General features: G+C 39.5%; 1 protein-coding gene across 1 annotated transcript in view; it reads left to right on the top strand.

Annotated features, from left to right (window-relative positions):
- The window catches only part of Col24a1 (collagen type XXIV alpha 1 chain), a 264,200-nt gene that overhangs the window by 95,889 nt on the left and 146,941 nt on the right, over positions 1-21,370 (top strand). Inside the window, exons 22-25 of the mRNA XM_085835446.1 lie at positions 7,475-7,528; positions 8,691-8,735; positions 13,205-13,258; positions 16,815-16,859. Of these exons, the coding sequence (XP_085691572.1) occupies positions 7,475-7,528; positions 8,691-8,735; positions 13,205-13,258; positions 16,815-16,859 (198 nt within the window). The remainder of the gene's footprint in view (positions 1-7,474; positions 7,529-8,690; positions 8,736-13,204; positions 13,259-16,814; positions 16,860-21,370) is intronic.

The raw sequence follows: 21,370 nt of genomic DNA, 5'->3' as shown, positions 1-21,370 counted from the left end.
ACATCCACACGCCCCAAAGAAATGTACAGTGTAAGCAAGCATGGAAACCCTTCTCATAATGATAATGATTATTACGCACAGTGAAGGGGTGCACGGTTGTCAGAAAGTTAACACTTGACCCACAGGATGATTGAGAAGCAGCTGCGAGGCAGACAAGTGGGCTCTGTGACTCTCAGGAAAGGGGAACTTGTGAGGGAGTGGAACCATAGGTATTCGGAAAGTATTGAAACTAAATGTCACCCACGGCTGATCTGAAATTCAAATGTAACGGTGCATCCGGTGTTTTACCTGGCAAGCTCACCTGCCACCCACCGCTGCCCCTCTGGGCAGTCGGGTTTCACTTCCTTTCCACCGCTGTGAAGTTTGCCTCCGTAGTACATGGCCCACATGTGCTTCACATCAAACCCTGTCCGGAGTCCTGAGCAGCCTTGTGCCATCAATTATAACTTCTTACTGTTTCTCTTGACTCAAAATTTCCCCCTCTTTCTGCTTTTGAAACCAGTTTCACTGCCAATGTTGTAGCTTAGGCCCTCTTCTTTTTTTATCCGGCATTAGTGTATACTTGCCTCCAGTTACTTGCCCTGCCTCCAGTCTGGCATACCTTCAACCCCACGGTGATGATGCCAAAGGGGGGGTGGTGTGGAATCTATGGAAAGTATACATCTCAGGCTGCCGCTCTTGGGCTTGGTCCTTATGAGCTCTGCAGTGCATCTCTCTGAAGACATGCACGTCTTTATTTTTAACACATGGTCCTCTGCGCTCTAACCATCTCCTGACTCCTCAGCACACACTCGTGCTCACCATTACCTTTTCAAGGTTCTGCTCTAGCCAGACTTCATAAATTAACAAACCACCCTGTGCCAGTTCAGACCTCCCAGCTCCTCGGTTGCAGTTCTTTTATCAGGATGTAACCTTCTTTCCTGCATTTTCTCGTCAGCCAGCCAGTGTCTGGGTATCACACACAACACTGTCCAAGTTTCCTTAGCATCTAATTTATTTTCCCCCATGTCCCTGAAAACCCCCTATTAAATAATTATCTCCATATATTATATCTGTTTTTATGCATGTCTGCCTCTCTGCTAGACCACAAGATCTTTGAGAAAAGAGATAAATTTATTTTAAATATATTACAGTGACCAGAATAAAATGCTAGGAATTTCACAACAGGAACTTGAGATTCACTGGCTGGGTGATAAATTGACTAGCTATGGGGAAAAGGTACTTTGGTGGGGGGGGGGGGAGTTACTTTGAAGATATATATTTTTTTTTAAAAAAGCAACTTGATAACTTGATAAGGAATGTGATGGAAGAGAGAGAAAAGGTAAAACAGAGACTTTGATTTATTTAACACAATGTATTAAAATTTAATGGGAAAAATATAGAGAACTTGGGAGAATTTGCCAATCTAGATGAGTATGACAAGATACTTATTTTGACATATAAAAATAACAGCCATCAATAAACTAAGATATAATGTAGAAATAAGGAAGCAAGAAGGACATGTCATATAAGGAGTGGTGTTACAGTGTCTCTGGTCTAGTCTACTCTAGCCTTCGCCTGCTTAGGAACATAAACATCTTTGTCTCTTTCTTCATTCACTCAATAGTTCATTCATTCAGTCGACATTGAATTGCTTTCTTGTGTTATGCCAGGTGCTAAGGGTAAAATAATAACATTATCTAAGAAACATTGGCCTCTTGTGGATGGTGCTCTAGTTTGACAAGAAACATAAATAGTTATGAGAAACTATAAGTACAGTATAAAAGGATAAGGACTGGAGAAATAGGTGAATGGTTAAGAGAGATTATTGCTTTTGAAGAGGGCCCAGGTTCAGTTCCCTGAACCTACACGGCAGCTCAGGATGGCCTGTAGCTTCAGCTCGGGAAATCTTACACCCTCTTCTGATTTCTGTGGGCTCCTGCACACACATGATGTAGATAAAATCATGCAGGCACACACACACACACACATACACACACCGTGCATAGTAAATACATAAGTTGCTGAAAAGAATTGATAGTGTGTGTGACGAAAGCCTTTGAAAGTGAGCAGCAGATTTGGTCTTTAGAAATCAGAAAACGAGCATTGATTTTGATGTGCAAGGACATATGCTATGCTTGGTGGGGATCCATATTGCATTTCAGTGTGGTGGAAGAGATAAAACTAAAGTCAGCTAATCTTTTTAATATAATTGCCATGGTGATCTTAAGAAGTCTCTTCCAGGTCATTCTTTTAGTATTACAGCTGAAATGTTTAAGGTGGAGGCTGGAGAGATAGCTGCTCAGCAGGTAAGGGCACTTGCTGCTCTTGTAGATAACCCAGGTTCGATCCCCAGCACACTTTGGGTGGCTTACACCCACTCGTAACAGTTTCAGAGAATTTGATGCCCCCTTCTGGCCTCCTTTGGAAGCTGCGTGCAAATGGTGCACATACAGGTGAGCAGGCTTACACACTCATAAAGGAAATAGTAATTAATTTTTAAAGTAATGTTAAAAATGGATCGATGGGCCTTCTGGTTGGCTCAGCAGGTAAAGCACCTGCTACCAAGCCTGAAGACTCTGGGCCAATCACACGTTCAAGCTCACACAGGGAAATGGCAAAACAGATTCCTATGGCCTATCTTCTGGTTTTTTCATGAATGACTTAGCATACATGAGTGTGTGTGCGTGTGCGCGTGCGCGCATACATAGACACACACACATTTTTTAATAAGTCGAGTAAAGGGCCACATACTTTAACAAATACCAGTCGTTGAATTGACAACAAATCATGATTGCTTCTTAGAATATATTGTTCTCAAAGTATTTATTCAATATAGGAACTTATAGATACATTAACACCAATAATGTCGACTAATTCATTTTATGTACATTCCTGGAGTTTAAAACAACTTTTATCTCATCAAAAGAATTAGAGAATCTAACAGTGAGAAGACTATGACCTCGTGTTTTAAAAATGAGAGATCTGACTTTGTCTATACACTTGGTCTTTCTCATTTGTCTTGAAATTGTCTCTAGGTAGGAAAAATAAAGCCAGCCATACTTAGGCCATTTGTATGATATGATTCTTCAGCAATGTCTACAGTATCCTCGACACATCCTTAAGCCTTATTTTTATGACACGTCTTATTTAAGGAGAGGGAATAGTGTAAATTCCTGCAGCTATATTGGCATAATCGCCTAGAATACCATGTAAGGGCTGGGGAGATGGCTCGGTGGGGTGAGCACTTGCTTCTCTTGCAGAAGATCCAGGTTTTGTTCCCAGCACTAATATGGTGATTCACAAACATCTGTAAGTCTAGTTCTAGGGGACATGACACCCTCTTGTGCCTTTGGTGGGTACCAGATACACACATGATCTGAATATATACAAGTAGGCAAGCACCTATACACATGAAATAAACATAAATACATATTTTGAAAAGAAAACCATGCACACTGTATTTGAAAAGAAATGGTTGCCCTGTGTTCAATAAAAACGAGGAATTCATTCCAGGCAAAAGCTCGGCAAAGGCCTTTCATCTTCTGTTCATTTTCTGTCAGTTGACTGAAAAACCCCAAACCAGGATTGGAGACTTGTGTCGTTTGTGGTTCTACTGACTGTGGAGTTCGCCCTGGGTGTGTATTTGTATACAGATACAAACATTCTTCAGTAAGCCTTCCTGAGAGACACTCAATTTGGCAACCTGCTTTCAAGAAAACCATAACATCAGCAAAACCACATCCTCTGCTGGTCGCTGGAGAAAGTACGAGTACGCAGTAAATATTCTCCGCTCTCCAGTAAACAGAGGAATACTGTATCTGTTGCTCAGGTGGCTTGTGTTGCTGCTTTGGCTGTGGAATTGGGGATGCTAAGACCAGCTGTTACTCTGTCTCATATTACAATCCCAATAAGCTTACAGAGGAAGCCTAGTTTCTGTGAGATTTTTGTTGTGAGAACATGGAAATAGTTCTTGCCTTGACTAACCCCAACATGTCATATGTTTATCAGTATAGGGGGAAGCCAACTTAGCAAGAAAAAGATGCATGTGACTCTAGATCATTCTTCTAGAAGACTTTCCATCCACTAAGTCAAGATTTTATATGCATATTTATTGTATCAGCAGCTCTGTTCTCTAGGCAGTGTTTAGTCAGCGGAGAAATATTTATTGAGTTTGTATATTGCTTGTAATATTTTAAGCAGTAACTAGAAAATGAGATTAAGACATAATCTTCTCTGCACTAGGAATTTATAATCTACAAGAAACATGTCTTCCTCGTCGGAAAGGTTAAAAGCAGCAGGGGATAAGTGAATAGCTAGGAGTTTTAGAGGGTAGTCGGTGTGGCCATATTTCTCGGAGATTCACAGATGAATTGGGATTTAACTTGAATGGGTTAGATTTAGTCAAGTGGAGATCCTATAAAATAGCTACAGTAAAATCACAGCGCAGAAAACAGAGCTGTCCTACTCCAAGGGGTTAAGAAGCAAATTGCGACAGATATTATATGTAAAAATATAAAATCGAAACATATAAACCACAATGCTGACCAACCTGTAGAAAAGTGGTGTGTGTGTGTGTGTGTGTGTGTGTGTGCACGTGTGCACGCACATGAGCATGTTCATTTGTGTAAAACCCACAACATAGAGTGTCTTTCTACAGCTTCATTGGTGTATAGTAAGTATTATAATACTGAACATATGTGTGTTCGTTGTTGTAGGGCAGATCTCCAGAACGTTTTCATCTTGCTTGTTTAAAGTGCCCACTAAAAAGCATCTCTTGGTTATTTCAGTTCCAGGCAAGGCCAATTTGAACTTACATGATTGTGTGTGCTTTATATACCTTAAATAAGTTGAGTCCTGCAGAATTTGCTGTTTTGTGACTGGCTAATTGCATTAGCATAATGTCTTCAAGGTTTATCCGTCTTGAAGCCTGTGACAACAGTTCCTCTTTTTAAAGCTAAAGATTGCATCATTTGTATATAACACGTTTTCTCTACTTGCTCATCAACGAACGGATGATAGAGTAGCCAGACTCTTGGCTATTGTAAACAATGTCATCAGATTTTGAGAGTCTGTTTGCAATTCTTTTGAATATACACCCTGAATCACTTGCTCAAATGTTAGTGGGCTGTGTGGAGCTTTGAGTTGAGCTGTATGAGTCCCCGATACACTTTGATTTCAATGCAATATCGGATATGAGGCTTGTAGACATTTTCTCCGACTCTGCAGGCTGCCCTTTGAGCATGTTGCTCATGTCCTTGGTACTCAAGCTCTCAGTGTGAGATCATCTTGCTTCCTTATTTGCACTTTCATTGTTTATGCTTTGATGGCATTGACAGCAGCAGCATTTTGACATTTTCCCATATTTTCTTCTATATGAACTATGGTTTGAGATCTCATATTCAAGCCTAATCCATCTTAGCCTGTTGAGGTAGGGGATTAAAGGGAGCTCAGCTTCACCCCGAAATGACCAGTTTCCCCAACACTGTTGAAGAGACTGCTCTGTTCTTGTGCAGTGTCCTTATCAAGGAGACTTTGATGGGTTTGTTTTTTGATTTCCTATTCTATTGGCTTAAACGTTGCATGTTCTTGTGGCAGTTTGCAGTTTGGTGATTTCAGCATCTTTGTGTGATATGGTTTTTTTTTTTCTTTCTTTCTTCAAGACAGGGTTTCTCTGTATAGCCCTGGCTGTCCTGGAACTCACTCTGTAGACCAGGCTGGCCTCAAACTCAGAAATCCACCTGCCTCTGCCTCCCAAGTGCTGGGATTTAAAGGGTGCGCTATCACGCCCGGCGTGTGATATGTTTTAAGGCCAGCAAGCATGACAACTCCAGCTTCATGTTTCTTGGCAAGACTTTGTACTTTTGGGATCCTTTGTGGGTCTGCATGAGTTTTAGTTTTTCACATTTCGACAGCAGACAACTCTGGAGTTTTACAGTTGAATGTGCTGGTCTCCGTCTGTACCCTGGGCATTTTAACGATATTAATGTTCCAAGCGACACGTGGTGTCTTTTACTTTATCTGAACACCTTTACTGGCACTTCTGCTTACCCCATAGTTCCATTCAAGTTGGAAATTGGGGGAGGGGAGTCTGTCCTTTGCTCACTGCTAAACCAATCACTGCCCCTAGGGATATTGAACAAGTTGACGAAATTCAGTCTCTGTTTCACATCTACCATTATATTCAGGGTTGGAGATGTTTAACCTCAAACCGCAAGGTCAAGAGTGGAAACAAATGTTTCCTTGAGGGAAATTAAAGTGAATATGTCATAAGCGCATCGATGTGTTAGCCTAACATAAAATAGAATATTTTCATTTCCATTCCCTAATGCATCTTTTCCTTTCAAAAACAGGGAAAGCCCGTTAAAAGTTGTTTTACTAGCCTGAGTGCTGTAGTTTCCTGAGTGATAATATTCATGTCACACTCTCGCAAGGATGCACACTGAAGCTAAGCAGCCATTTTCCATTTCTTACTTGAAGAGGAAGAGCTATAGAAAGATGTTGTATGGCTTGTCCCTGATGAAGTCCCAAACTAAAAATGCAGGTCACCAGGGCACATTTATTCTTCAGTGTCTTGGAGTTACTTGCTACAGTTAAAATGGATTTAAAAAAGAAAAACTTTAATTGTGACAGAAACATTGTAACAATTAATTAATTGTGACAGAAACATTGTAACAATCATGTGAAATAAACTTAGGAAGGTTGTGCATGAAACTCTTGCGAGACATTGCACACTTCCGACAAAACCACTAATAAAATGTCATGCTGAATGGGTGTGAGATGGTGCTGGTGAACAGAAGACCATTTGTACAATTATTTTGAACAAGTTTTCATCCAGCAAGCAATCTTTTTTTAAAATGTTTTATTGTTAGTTGGGTGTGGTGGTGCACGCCTTTAATCCCAGCACTTGGGAGGCAGAGGCAGGCGGATTTCTGAGTTCGAGGCCAGCCTGGTCTACAAAGTGAGCTCCAGGACAGCCAGGGCTACACAGAGAAACCCTGTCTGGAAAAATCAAAAAAAAAAAAAAAAAAGGTTTTATTGTTAACAGAAGAATTTAATAGTCTTTAAAAGTCATGGTGATAAGGTTTGTTTCTTCTGCAAATTACCCCTCTCATTTTAGCAACATGTGTGATGGAGTTGAAGGACCATTTATATGAACAACAAATGCTGCACTCTACTGATCTCTCAGAAGATTCTGGGATTCTTTGTGTAATGTGCATATTTACTAACAGAATGATAATAGTTATGCCAGTTGCTTTAAACAAAAAGAATTTTCCAAAAAGACATCTGAAAGTTGAAAAATAACCAAAAAATTACTTGAAACCTAACACCTTCTAGATATTTTGTGATTTTGCTCAGTTTCAATCTCATCTCACTTTGGTATCTCTTAATGAGAAATGGTACCCAACAGTATTCTCACCTCTGTGGTAATACTGGCTGATAAAAATAAATCAGTGTATAATTTCCATCTTCTATTTTTGCATTACTTTTACAGGGACATCTTGGAAACAGAGGGCCCCCTGGTCCTCCAGGTCTCAAAGGAACTCAGGTATGGAGGAAATTCATGTCCAGTCAGCAATTTTTCAGTTGGAATTTCCTTTTTTATTTTTGTGACACTTCGGTTTTTTTGCGTAATGAAAAGAATTTCCTTAGCGTGAGCCATTTTTTCTATTAAGGATTTCAAGTTATTTGTATTGGCACGTATGGGTAGAATTTGGATTTATTTTACGGAGCTCTTTAATGATTTATTTCAGTAGTCGCCAATGAAATGTTGAAGAATTTTGTTCTGAAACCAGAACGAAACTTATCTGTACTAGAATTCATGTTTATTACTTATGACTATTTTATATTTGTGACTTAATAAATTATATCTAATGGACTTGTGAATTGAACAAAATGTCTGTTTATGAAATATAAGGACATCTATACATGCAGTCAAGAGTTGAACACAAACTAATAATAACACAAACTAATAATATCAACTATTCACTCAAAGGTGAGAAAATCAGTACATATCATCAACACTTTTGTAAGTGGAGCACACTTGCTTTTTATTTCTTCTTGGAAAATAATTTCTAGAACTGGTTTTCTTTGATTATTTCCTCTCTGTTCTCTTTCCACCATGTAGTCTTGACTCTTACAAAAATATACTGGAATTTTACATTTTGTGACATTATAGCTAGTTTGACTAAAATTTAGTGAAGAATACAGTGTTTGGCAGTAAGCATCATTTTGATTAAGATCTAGTGTGCTCTGAAAGCTACATTCAGATTGGATCAGATGTGCTTTTGGTGTCTAAAGTCACAGACAAAACTAAAATTTACAAACTTGAGCCTTCAGCCTGGTATGGCAGTACCACCTAAAATCCCATCATTTGCAAAGCTGAGGCAGGAGGATGACAAGTCTGAGGCAAGCCTAAGCTACAGAAGAGACTCAGACTTAAAAGAAGGAGCAGGAGGAGGAAGAGGGAGGGCAAGAGAATGAATGAATGAAGTACCAAATGGGACTGGAGCAGATTCTGTAGAAGTGATTGTTGAATATACTGTAAATGTGTGTGTTGGCTTTCATCTGCCAAGAACAGAGTTGCATTTGAATTATAGCAGAACTTTTATTGTATCCCCTAACAAGCTTCAGATTTCAGAATAAACGCAACACTGTTTCTGTTTTTAAACACTATTTTAGGCAATGATTTGTTCTGATTTATTTCTAAGGGAGAAGAAGGACCAATTGGACCCTTTGGAGAACTGGGATCTAGGGTAAGTATCACAAGAGTGATTCCCTAAATCTCAGTAAGAGGGTACCTGCTAATAACTTCAGTACTTGGGGAGAAGGCAAGAGGATCCTGAGGACAAGGTCTGCCTGGACGTAATAACAAGTTCCACACTAGCCTCAGGTGTTCAGTAAGACCTTGTCTCAGTTGGAGGGTTTGGGATGAAGAAAAGGGAGAAATGTTGTAAATGTCTTATTATCTCAAAAAAACTTTTAAAGGTTAAATTTTTTAATTATAAAATTAAATTGTATAATTTTGGTTGGAAAAGAGAAACTATTTTTGTTTCGTGTTTGCTGAAGAGAACTATAGTATATACACTCTCAAAATAAATTAATCAAAATTTTTTTCTGCATGTGTTTGCCTTTAAAAGAGTCTTGTAATAGTTTAAGAGCATAATATTTTAATTAATAATGAAAGGCAAAAGCTAGAACCATTATGATCCTAAAACACCCAAAATAAAGTAAGCTGATAACTGGATATTTCTAGAGATGTTTTTCCCAGAGCTGAGGGGTGACCCCCCAGGACCCTGGACATGGTAAATGAACACTCTGTTACCCAGCTAAATCCCCAGCCTGTTTATTATATTATTAATTATCACTTATCATTTTCCCCACTGGTTTTATGGTCCTAGAAATTTATAGAAATTGTTAAAGGGTTCCCGGTAGAACCAAGTAAGATAATTTTAGGACTATTTCTGAAAATTCTGATTTATTGATACACCAATATACAAACTATGGAAAACTAGTAGGTAATTCCCCCCTAATTGTAATCAGATAGTACCATCTTGTGACATGCAAACGATTGTTCTCTTAGATCTGGAAATAAAGTTGAGTAATTTTTTTATCCATAGCCAAAGCTTGCAATTGCAATAATTAGGATATGTGTGTTATGTTTAAGAGTCATTGGACTCATGCGAAATATGTCTGCTTCTTTATTTGAGCATGTCACAAATTCCACACTCTTAGATTTCCTTTGTATTTAATGAAACATTAATTAGTCACTTGTGCCTTTGTCTCACAGGAACACCTACTGGCTGTTTTGAGCCAATGTTTCTTTTCATATGAAAGGGAAACATTTATCATTTTGTAGGAAAGAGCTCCTAATGGGAAAAAAAATGTTATTTGAGCCTAGTAAAAGTGAGGCCATTTAAAATTTTCTCTTTAGTAATTACTCTTTAGTAATCTGTGTTATTTCACTTCTGTTTGTGAGGATCCAATCTAGGAACTAAGGTTGTTCCAGAGGTCACGTGAATTAACCCTAATACTAAAAACTATTCAAGATATGATATGGAAATATGGTTTCAATATTACATTTTCAAGGCTAACTCCCTCCCCAAACAAACAAACCTTGTACTGATGATTAAACAAGGCCATAAAACATAATCCTATCCTGGCTGTCCTGAATGGCTTGGTTTCAAAAACGGTAAGTGTAGTGACTGCAGTGACACCTGCTTACAGCATAGATTTAGTACAGTACTCCCTACTTTCCTGTGCTGCTTAAATGAGTTGTATGTTAAGAATTGAAAGCAATATTTTCACTATGGCACCTTCCAATCAGTTTTAATAAAAATGAATTGCTAAAAAAAATTGTCAGTATTAGAAGAAAATGAAATTATTTCAACGTTCGCTAAATTTCTGATCCTATGTTCAGGTGAAAGGCTGAATCAGGTTCAAGTGCAGGAGTAGGGTCAGGTCCAAATCCAGACAGACCTAAAAGGCTGGAAAGATGGACAGGCAGGCTGCCAGGTCGGTCTGCCGTGTTAGCATCCTAGGGCAGAGCTGATGCTTGTCCTGTGCTGCTCAGTCCTTGACACACACCCAGGGCTGGGTGCAGGCTGGAGGTGACTGTTCCATCCCAGTGCACTATGGATCGTCTTATGGGTCCAGTAAGGGTCCCAGACTTTCCTTCCTCCAGCAGGTCCTCACTTCCGCTTACAGATTCTTACTTTCCAGCCGGCATCTTATCTTGCTTTTTCTTCCTGATGTAGTCTCCCAGTCTGAGGGTGCCCACACCTACCTCATTGCTTTCCCATGGTTCTTCAGGACTCCAAATACCTAACACACTCCCAACATTATCTTTTCAGTTACATTCTGAATTCGATTTTCCTGCCCATTTTATTCTTTTGTTTCTGAATTACTATTTCATAACTTTCTCTCGGAAACTGCTTGCTGCCCTATTATCCTGAGTCTTCTGCTTTTCCTTCTCTGTCGCTTAAAGCAGAGAAAGGCTCACTATTGTTTGCCGTTTTCATTGCTCCTGCTCAGTCTCTGCCCTTCTCTTTTGACTCTATTGTCTCGTTTTGTGAGTGAATAGTCAGTCGCTGATCTTCCTAAAGTCGGAACTTTCCGTTTCACTCTTCATTTTAGCGCGTCCTTTGGCGATTCCGAGATCTCATCCAGTAACTCTTCCCTCCTGACGTGGTAATCGTTTTCCATCCGGGGGACCATGCTTACCAGCACACAGGCCTAAAGCTATGTCTTCCACCTTAAAAATAACAGCAGAACAGACAGGGTTTGCTCTCTCTTCCAAGTGCTCTTCCGTTCCTCTCATCTCAGTAAAACTCCCTCTCTGTGCTTCGGCTGCTGCCTCTCTGCCCAGATGGGTCCCAGCGCATCCAGACCAACAATGACAGACAGAAGCAGTTGCTTCCACTGCTGAATCCATCAGCCATTGCCCAGCCTTGAAATCTCATAGTAGTCAATATCCAGATCTCTGAGAACTTATGAAAATCAACTCTGCCTTCTGGGAATCATTTTATTTGTTTACATAGTGAAGATTAGGAGGGCAAAAGTCCTAGGTCTCTGGTATCAACTTTCCTGTTATGTTAATGTCTTCAAATTCAAAACTTTAGAAAATCCCAAGTCTCAGTGTATAAATTTCTCTTAACAATCCTCTTTACTTCCTAGACAAGTCTTTCAGAACAATATCTTCCAATCAGAACTGAAAATATTTAGTTGTCAGTGCAAAAACACAACTGTCACCTCAAAAGAATGGCTTTACTTTGGAGTCAAAAATGAGTGACCACACCCAGGCACACAGATTCAAGTTACCTGAAATACTATGTTCCCATATAGTAACGGTTTCATGAAGTTTGTATTGTAACAGAACAAAGAAAGATTTTTAAATCGCAACACGTTGCAGTTACAATGGTAGAAACACTAAGATAGGTTAGGTTCCAGAAAAGCAGAGAAACTGGAGCTTTGAGTCTCAGGTGTGATCTGACCTCATACTTAGCCTTTTGGTTGGTGGAAATTAGGCTCTCTGTACATTCTAAACACTGTCCCTAATAGTCACATACAGAAGAAAGCTATAAACAGCTAATTAAGGGGACTGAAAACTGACCCACGATATTTTCGTTCTGAACCAGCCACATCCCGAACCTTCCACAATTGACACTGTAATCAGTAATCATCCTGGTGGAAGGTCCAGCTGCAGGTGGGCTGTTTGTTTGTTTGTTTGTTTGTTTTTGAGGAACTTTAGTTTCAGTGTTGGTGCTGCCTCTCCTTCTCTGCTCCCACATCCCCTATGTGAACCATAAACAGCTCCTGAAGCTCTCCACCAGCATCCCCACGTAATTACCATTTCTCCCAGCTGCCTCTGCGGCAGCCCTAAGTCATACCGTGGGCATCCCTCGCTGGATTGTTGCAGCAGACCCCCATTTACACTCTTTCCTTCTGTCCTTCCATCGGGGGAATCTGTCAAATACGCATCATGCTGGATTTCTTCTCAAGGCTCCCCTAAGGTTTCTTGCCTCGTTCAGAATGAAAGCCAAATAACTTACTGAAACTTATCAGGTCTGACGTGACCCAGTTTCCTATTCACCATTCTCTTCCTTGACTTCATCGTCTTCTCCATCCTCTCCATCTGCATCCCCACTCCAGCTACAGTGACTCCTCATGCTTGCTATATTCCATTTGGTCTTCCCAGAGTGACTTTGCCTCTACCTGGACTGTGGTTCCTGCAATGTCCACATAATTTGCTCCTTTTTAATATCTGTACTCCAGTGCCAGCCTCTCAATGAAGTCTTCTTCCATAGAAACCATACGAAAACTACAAGAGTTGATACCTCCCTTCCCTGCTTAATCTGTTGTCCTTTATACTTACCACGTCTTAATATGACATGTGTGTATGCATGTGTATATGCATATGTGTTCATAATACATATATTATGCATTTTAAATTTGTTACCATCTTCACTGAAGCGTACGTTCTATGAGGGCAGATATAACGTTCTCTCTATCCTCACAACTGAAAACAGTGTGTGATATATTGGAAACACTCCAGAATTTTTAATCTGAGTGGTTAATGAGTATGACAAGGGCATTGGATATCTTGAAGTTGTCCATTTCATAGAACACTGCATTCCCTAAACGTTAGGACACCTTGGCACCTTTATACATGATGATTACTAAGTATATTTTTATGCTAATTACCCTTTTTTTCTTCCTCTTTTAGGGAAAACCAGGTCGCAAAGGGTATATGGGTGAACCAGGGCCAGAAGGCTTAAAGGTAAGTGCCTCAAGTTTGAAAAGTTGAAAAGTTTGAAAAAATTGAAAATACAATCTTTCAAGAAGATAAATCTATCCATTGGTTGGGTGCAAATACCTGCATCTGACTCTTTCAGCTGCTTGTTGGGTCTTTTAGAGGTCAGTCATGATAGGCATGATAGGTCCATTTTTTTTTTCTTTGAGCGCTTCATAACCTCAGTAATAGTGTCAGGCCTTGGGACCTCTCCTTGAGCTGGATCCCACTTTGGGCCTGTCATTGGACCTTCTTTTCCTCAGCCTCCTCTCCATTTCCATCCCTGTAATTCTTTCACACAGGAACAATTATGGGTCAGAGTTGTGACTGTGGGATGGCAACCCCATCTCTCACTTGATGCCCTGTCTTCCTGCTGGAGGTGGGCTCTATAAGTTCCCTCTCCCTACTGTTAGGCATTTCATCTAAAGTCCCGTCCGTCCTTTGAGTCTCTTACCTCCCAGGTCTCTGGTGCATTCTGGGGGGGTTCCCCCAACCTCCTATCTCCTGAGGATGCCTGTTTCCATTCTTTCTGCTGTCTTTCTGCCTCAGGGCACAGAAGCAGCTGACCCCTGTTGTTGAATTAGGGAAGGCTGAAAGAAGTTGAGGAGAAGGGCAATCCTGTAGGAGGATCAGCAGTCTCAATTAATCTGGACCCCTGAGATCTCTCAAACACTGGACCACCAAATAGGCAGCATACACCAGCTGATATGAGGTCCCCAACACACATACAGTAGAGGACTTCCGGATCTGTGTTCATTCAGAGATGATGCACCTAACCCTCAAGAGACTGGAGGCCCCAGGGAGTTTAGAGGTCAGGTTGGGCGGGGAGTGGGGGCATCCACATAGAGACGAGGTGGGATGTGGAGCAGTCAGAGGGTGGATCAGGGAGGGTGGTGGCAGGGAATGGAGTATGGAGTGTAAAAAATAATTAACTTTTAAAAATATAAATAAATAAATAAATAAATAAATAAATAAATATAAAGAAGATAAATCTATGACTTTTATACAAATTAAATGAACGAATTTCAACTTATGGGGAATCAAAAAGATGCTAAACACTGTTCAAAGAGCAGTTTAGAAGCCACGTAGCTCCATCTGTAGTTGTATAGGTATACAATTTAATAAAGAAACGTTAAGATGCATTTTATAGACATTTGCAAATAAGATACAAAGTAATAAACTTTATGGAACTTAATAAATATTATGGTAGTATTTGTAGATTAGATACATGGCAATAAATATATATGTTAGCATCTCCTTACTAAGCATGAGTTCTTTAATAAACAACTAATGGTTGGTCCACCTGCGTCTGTCTCTTGCACCATCACTGTGTAGCCTTCATCACTGTAAGGCTTTGAAAGGCTGTGCTAGCCAGTGGTTTCTTTCTTTACTTTCATGTTTTAGATGATCTTTACAATAACAAATGCACAACAGCACAGGGATCCAATGTGTGGAAGAGACACCAGTTTATAGGGATTGTTAACTTTTTGTGGACTTAAAATGTAAAACTCATAGAAGTGACAGAATATTCTTACCAAATTTACCAAAGTAAGGCTTGTTTCATATGTACTGAACATATGCATTTTTATGATATTAAATCCTACTAAAAGCTAGACATCAAGTTTTAGGTCAGTGGAGGAAGACTTAAAGCATTTTTGTATCAATAGACTGTTAGCTAAAACATACCTTCTGAGGCTCTAAACATTAAGCCAAGAGTGCAGGCATCTGCAAGCTACTTCAACTCTTTGCTGTCAAACAACCTTCCTGTAGGCAACAAAAGGTCATCTCCCTTTATGGGAAAATATGATTTTTAGATGAGAAAAGAAACAGATTAGAAAACTAATTATTCATAGCTTATCCTGCCATCCATGTCTACAGACACTCTCCAGTGAGTTCTTTGTCAATAACTAGGACAGCACCCTACAGATGTCTCACTGTTGCTACTCACCTATTTTATATTAATGAACTGAAAACTTACATAGACTATTCCTTGTGATGGCTATTAGGATTCACTTCTTAAAATCAGTAGGACTTGATAGACATGTAACATCACACACAGATGTGCCCATGGTATAAAAGGAAGAGGTGGGGGGACCTTCATTTTAATAGTATAACTAATACAAGGTATAACAATGTTACCATTCCCATGTATAATCAATATTGAAAACCTTATTGAGATACTTTGTAGTCCTTGTACAATGATTTTTGAGACAGGGTATGGATTTTACACTTCTGTCAACTGTACTTCATACCAGCCTATGCCACACGTCACCAGTGGCCACCATATGGTTGGTATCCTAATGTCTCGGTACGGTACACTTCAAGTGAATGAGTCATTTTAATTTAAAACTTATCATTTTCTTTTCTATAAAAAGAAGTGTAGAACCTGGTCACATCCACTGTGTGTGGTATCTGGAAATCAGTCTTCTACATTCAGTTAAGCAGCCCTTACCTTCTCAGATGGAAGGGAAGTGGCCCCTCCTTGCGGGGCACAGCTCCAGTGAGCTTCAGAATCCATCATTTGGAGCTACAAAGGGTAGTTTGGGTCATATGGTAGGTTTTACTCCACGCCTGAACTGGGCTATGAGCAGCACACGAAAACCCCACACTAAAATGCAGGTATTTTCCAAGTAACTGGGAAAAATAACCATGAAAGGATTTTCTTAGGTTAGAAATTAGTGCCAAGTAACTCAGACTAGGTCAAATCGAATGAGTTATGGAAGCCTCTGGGGTCACAGAGCTTGTGGACTGCAAGATTGTGCCTGGCGAGTTATAAATAAATGTCCTGTCTCCAGCTGCCAGCTCTGCTGACTGGGGCTCATAGCTCTCACCCTCAGGACTGCTCTGGGGTTATCTGTGCTGGAAGTATAGAGTGCAAGGCCTTTAAATGTATTCTTAACGTCTTTTATAGTCTTTTTATTTGTTTGGAAAGTGTTTTTACATTCACATGCCACAGTGAGCAGGGGTACGGGTGAAGGTCAAAGGTCAAAGGACAACTTGCAGGGCTTGGTTCTTTCCCTCTGCTCAGCTCTTCAGGCTTGGGAGCAGTGGAGAACAACACAATGAAGTAAAATATTTTATTTAAAATGTAACTTATCAAAGACTTTCATGTGTCCCTATGAGTGTCTGTGTGAATCACAAATGTTCAGTACCCATGGAGGCCAGAAGAGGGCACTAGATCCCCAGGAACTGGGTTTACAGAAGGTTGTGAGCCACTATGTGGGCGCTGCAGTCAAACTTGTGTCTTCTGCAAGAGCAGCCAATGCTCTTAAGTGTGGAGCCATCGCTCCAGCCCTAAACATGTTTTTTTAAATGACAAAAAGTAATGAATTGGGGACTGTGACTTCAATATGTAAACAATTATTGTTTGAATAAAAGTGGGGCAAAGGCCACATTTCACAAAAAATTCTATAAATAAGTTTGCATAACTGAGATCGCTGTTGTTTTTTTTTACTAGATAATTATGTAAAGTGGAAACAGAAGAAGCCATGATTGATGCTGTTGACAAATAGTCATTTCTGCAATTTTGTGTCTTGATCAACAGGGAGAAGTGGGAGACCAAGGAGATATTGGGAAAACTGGTGAAACAGTAAGCTGGTTTTCTATGCTCAATTTTTTATTTTTCACCATCTGTGTTTCTTGGGAATTGTGTTAACCTTGATGTGTTAGCTATGGTTGTGTTAGCAAGCATTGGAATAGAACTTATCCACCACAGACTTACTCTCCTGTGTGATGGGTTGTGTTGACAAATGAAAGGCCACAATGCAAGAGAGATGTGGAGACAGCCCAGGCAATGTCTCCATTGGTTTGAGCTATGTTTGTGGTCTTAGGAGCATCTTTCTTGTTAGTATTTGACATTCATTTTCAGTTCCATTAGCTTCCGTCTAAATTTGACCTTATGAAAAAAAAAAGTATCATAATCGAGGTATGGTAGCAATTGCCTGTAATTCCAGCAATTCTCGGGTTCCTGAGTTCAAGACCAACCGGTCTACACAACAAAATGTTGTCTCAAAGAATCAACAACCACAAAAAGCTGGTTAGATCATAACAGAGTATGTGCTGGTAATCTGACTTAAGATTTGAAGGGGAGAGACCAAGCGAAAGAGGCGAAGAGCCAAGCATGTTACTGTTTTTATCAAATGCAGTTTGTTTAGGTTTAACCTCACAGTTGTAGCAGAGAGTACCATGTAAAGTTTTAAGATGTGTTTTTTAATTCTGTGCTCGTGAGTATGTATTGAAGTCACATTCCATGATTTACTACTTTCCTGTCACTTAAAACATATGTTTAGGGCTGGAGAGATGGCTCAGCTGGGGCCCAAAGAGCTGGATTTACAGGCAGTTGTGAACTGCTAGACAAGGGCTGTGCGAACTGAAGTTCAGCCCCCTGTGAGAGTCCTATCCACTGCTAAGCCACTCTCAAGCTCTGCATATAATACTTGTATTATGTCTATAACAAATTTTAATTTGGATCCATCTTCAACAATGAGGAAGATCATCAAAAATAATTTCTATGAGACTGGCGTGATGTCTCTGTCAGTGTTTGCTGTGCACACATAGGGACCTAAGTTTGGATCTCCAGAACCCAAACAAAAAACAGCATTTGTCTACAGTCTCAGTGCTGGAGGTAAAAGGCAGATGCTGGGAGCTTGGTGGCCAGTAAGGCCACGCCGGTGGACTAGTGAGGTGGCCTGCCTCAAAAATTACCATGAAAAAGAGAACAGAATATCTGAGGTCACCCTCTGACCTTCACACTCTTACACACCTGAATATACACATATGTACACATACATGCACACATGCGTGCATGCACACATAACTATGTACTGCATGTACACCAATACACAACAAGAAAAATTTTAACAAATGAACCTACATTAAAAAGGCGATGAACCGTCAAGAGTGAAAGTGTCTACTGTGTGCAAGGATAGCTGTCACAAAGCAATTGAGTGAAATAGCCTACATAGCCTAGTTAAGACTTAAAAAGTAGAATTTTCTACATAATTATTTTGTAAGCTTAACTTGTTTTACAATCCTTAATCCTAGTGTTGTAATGAGGAAGAAAAGAGCTCTGACATTTTTACCATTACCACATTAGTAAAAATGAACAGGGGTAGTTAGTTATCAAGGAATCGTTACTACATCCAGGTAAGCCTCAGTCGGCAAAAGGTAAGTGTTTTATTTGTGGTGTGCCAAGAAAAAAAGGTACTATACTTTTAGTATAGTTCTTAGATCAGATTCTACAAAATATCTAACATGATTGTAGTTTTTTTTTTAATTTCTATGGTCAAAGAATTGGAGTGTCAGCTTACTTAGGAAGTGTGTGTGTGTGTGTGTGTGTGTGTGTGTGTGTGTGTGTGTGTGTGTGTGTTGGGAGAGAGAGAGAGAGAGAGACAGAGAGACAGAGAGACAGAGAGACAGACAGGGGGACTACAGTCAGGATCCAAAGTTAAAATAAAGATAAATAAAATAAGATGCCAATAAACAGCATCTTCTCACATGTTACATATTAAATTTCCAAGTGCTTTTTCCTTAATCACACTTGATTAGTTCCATAGAGCATAAGACCCAGCAGCTTCCACTGCTGTCCAGAGAGGGTGTGGGCTACTGAAATGCTAGATTTCTGTGACTGGAGTTAGAAAATCACATTTATTACTCCTTTGCTATGTTTCAGGCATCAGCCAATTATGCAATATTTCATTTAATTCTCAGAGCTCATGACTCCCTAGTTTGGGCAGTGAGGAAGTCAGAGAACAGACATACTGGGAATAAGCCACCTAACTAAACCTTAACTCCAACCAGATTTCCCAGTTCAAGGCCCACACCTCCACCCCATGCCATGCTCACACTTTTATTATTAGCTTTAAAAAAATTTGTCCTGGATTTTGCAAAGATACTGTAAGCATCAGTTAAGTTTAATATCAGTTTTAATGTGTTTTATTATTAATTGAGCAACAATTTGGCCCCTTTTACAACAATGTTGTAAAGACCCCTTGAGCATTTGATAAGTTAGCAAACAAAGGACCTTCCCAATTCTGATATTTTTTCCTCATTGAGGATGTGAGATGAAGGAAAACATCACTCCCTTATTGAGTTAATTAAAAATCTAATCTACTCTAAAAAATACTTTGGGCCTTCTATAATTCCCAGATTTTATTTTAAGTTTCGGGTCCTATGTATTCATGTCTAGTCTAGAATTCTGTTGCCAAAAGAACATCCTCTCTTGAAAGTTATAGAATATATAGTTGCATGCCATGGCAACCATCTTTGAAATCTGAAATAACCCAGCATATAGTAGCGCCTCAGCTTTCACCTCAGATGACCTTTTTGATAACCATTCAATTATTTTAACTGAGTGACTTTTTTGTCCTCTATTCATAGCAATTAGAGCCAAATCTTTTACTGAACCTACCAAGATCGTCGGCATTATCTACGTGTTCCATATTCATGTACAGTCATTTCCTGCATTCAGAGAGTTGATTGCTATAAATGTGCTCAAAGCATCCAGATTCCTTTATTACTTTTATTACTTCATTTCTGTAAATACATCTTGTAAGCCTCCAGTTTCTTTTTACTGTTTTTAATTAAAATAACCTGCATTTACTCAGCAAGAGCGATACAATTTGTACATCAACAATGATACAATGTAACAAAACCGTTACTTAGAATTTTAAAATTCCTGGCATGTCACTATTTGAGATTATATAGATTATAGGATGTCAAGGACAATAATTCGGTATTTCCGAGTATTCTCATAGTTTTCAAAATTGTGTTATTTTTAATGTTCTTCTAATAATAATCATACTTTATCATTTAAATAGCTAAAATTTTTGCTTAAAGAATAAAATGAACTGAACTTAATATTTACAAACAGCTCTGTCCTATAGGGAAAAAAGCAGTGCAGACAAAACAGTGAGGGACTCTAAGTCGGTCTTGGCACACAACTGGTTTCAAATAACTACACTTTTCGTTATTTGTCAGGAATAATCTGGGATATCTGATGTCAAGGAATAATTCCAATTCTAAGAATTCATGACTCTCTTCTAGGAAGTTTAATATGCCTGCTCTTCCTCTCATCTGCCAAGTTGGCAACTTTTCCCTGGCCCTGTTCTATTCTCCCTACATCCTTCTGATGCTAGTGTGAACAGACCAGACATGTTTTTTTGTTTTACGTAGTTATGTTTATATGTGTGTTTCCATGTGGGAGCGTATGCACATGTGTGCAAATGCTTAAAGAAGCCAGCAGAGGGCAACAGATCCCCTGGAGCTGGAGTTGTTCGCTATGAGCTACCTAACATGGGTACTGGGAACCAGGCTAGCTATCTTTAAGAGCATCAAGTGCTTCTACCCACTGAACATTAGGGGCCATGTCTTCCTAGCCATTGCTGTGAATAGACTGATAACTTCTATGAATTATTATTATTATTATTATTGATGATGCTCAGAGCTAGGCAGGCATGTTCTTAGAATGGAAAAGTGGTGGTATCTTTGGGGAAACATCAACAGTGACTCTCTAGAATCTTCCAGAGCTCTGTTACCTGAAATACAAGATCTGAGACTATTTTCCTTAAAGTGTCCTTGATTGCATTAATTTTCAGTTATTGCATTTCTTCCCACTTGGTGACATTCATGACTGTCTCATAGTCTAGTCACTCTAACTTATTTCTTAAGATGGAGCTTCACTTACTGGATTTTACTTTATACATTTCTTAATTTACTGACATATGGAGATTTATCCTCTGCTCTCTCCCCCATGCTGTGCTAAATGATGATAAATGACCAGTGAGCACAGAGAGAAACAGGAAGGTCCTGGATTATCCTCAAAATGACGTACCTCACTTTTCTTAATAAAATCTTCAGAATCAGGGATGCTGTGATGGGTGATCCCTGGATGGCTTCTAAGCAGGTTACTCAAAGCCAAAACAGGAGAAAAGCTAAGGGAGAAATAGAGACAAAATTTCTGCTTATTAAGGACCCATTCTCTATATTAAAGTGACCATTCTGCACCCTTTTGCTGTGGAATGTGTGGAATGTGTACAGTCTGTGTCACCTGTAAGCCGTGGTCCAGAAGGTCAAGATCCAGGATTCTAGTCTCCAGCTCCT

This window comes from Mus caroli, unplaced genomic scaffold, assembly GCF_978045245.1.
Source record: "Mus caroli unplaced genomic scaffold, Mus_caroli_1 scaffold_3, whole genome shotgun sequence".
NCBI classification, from domain to species: domain Eukaryota; kingdom Metazoa; phylum Chordata; class Mammalia; order Rodentia; family Muridae; genus Mus; species Mus caroli.
The sequence above is the reverse complement of the archived record's forward strand: the minus strand, read 5'-3'. Positions and strand labels throughout refer to the sequence as shown.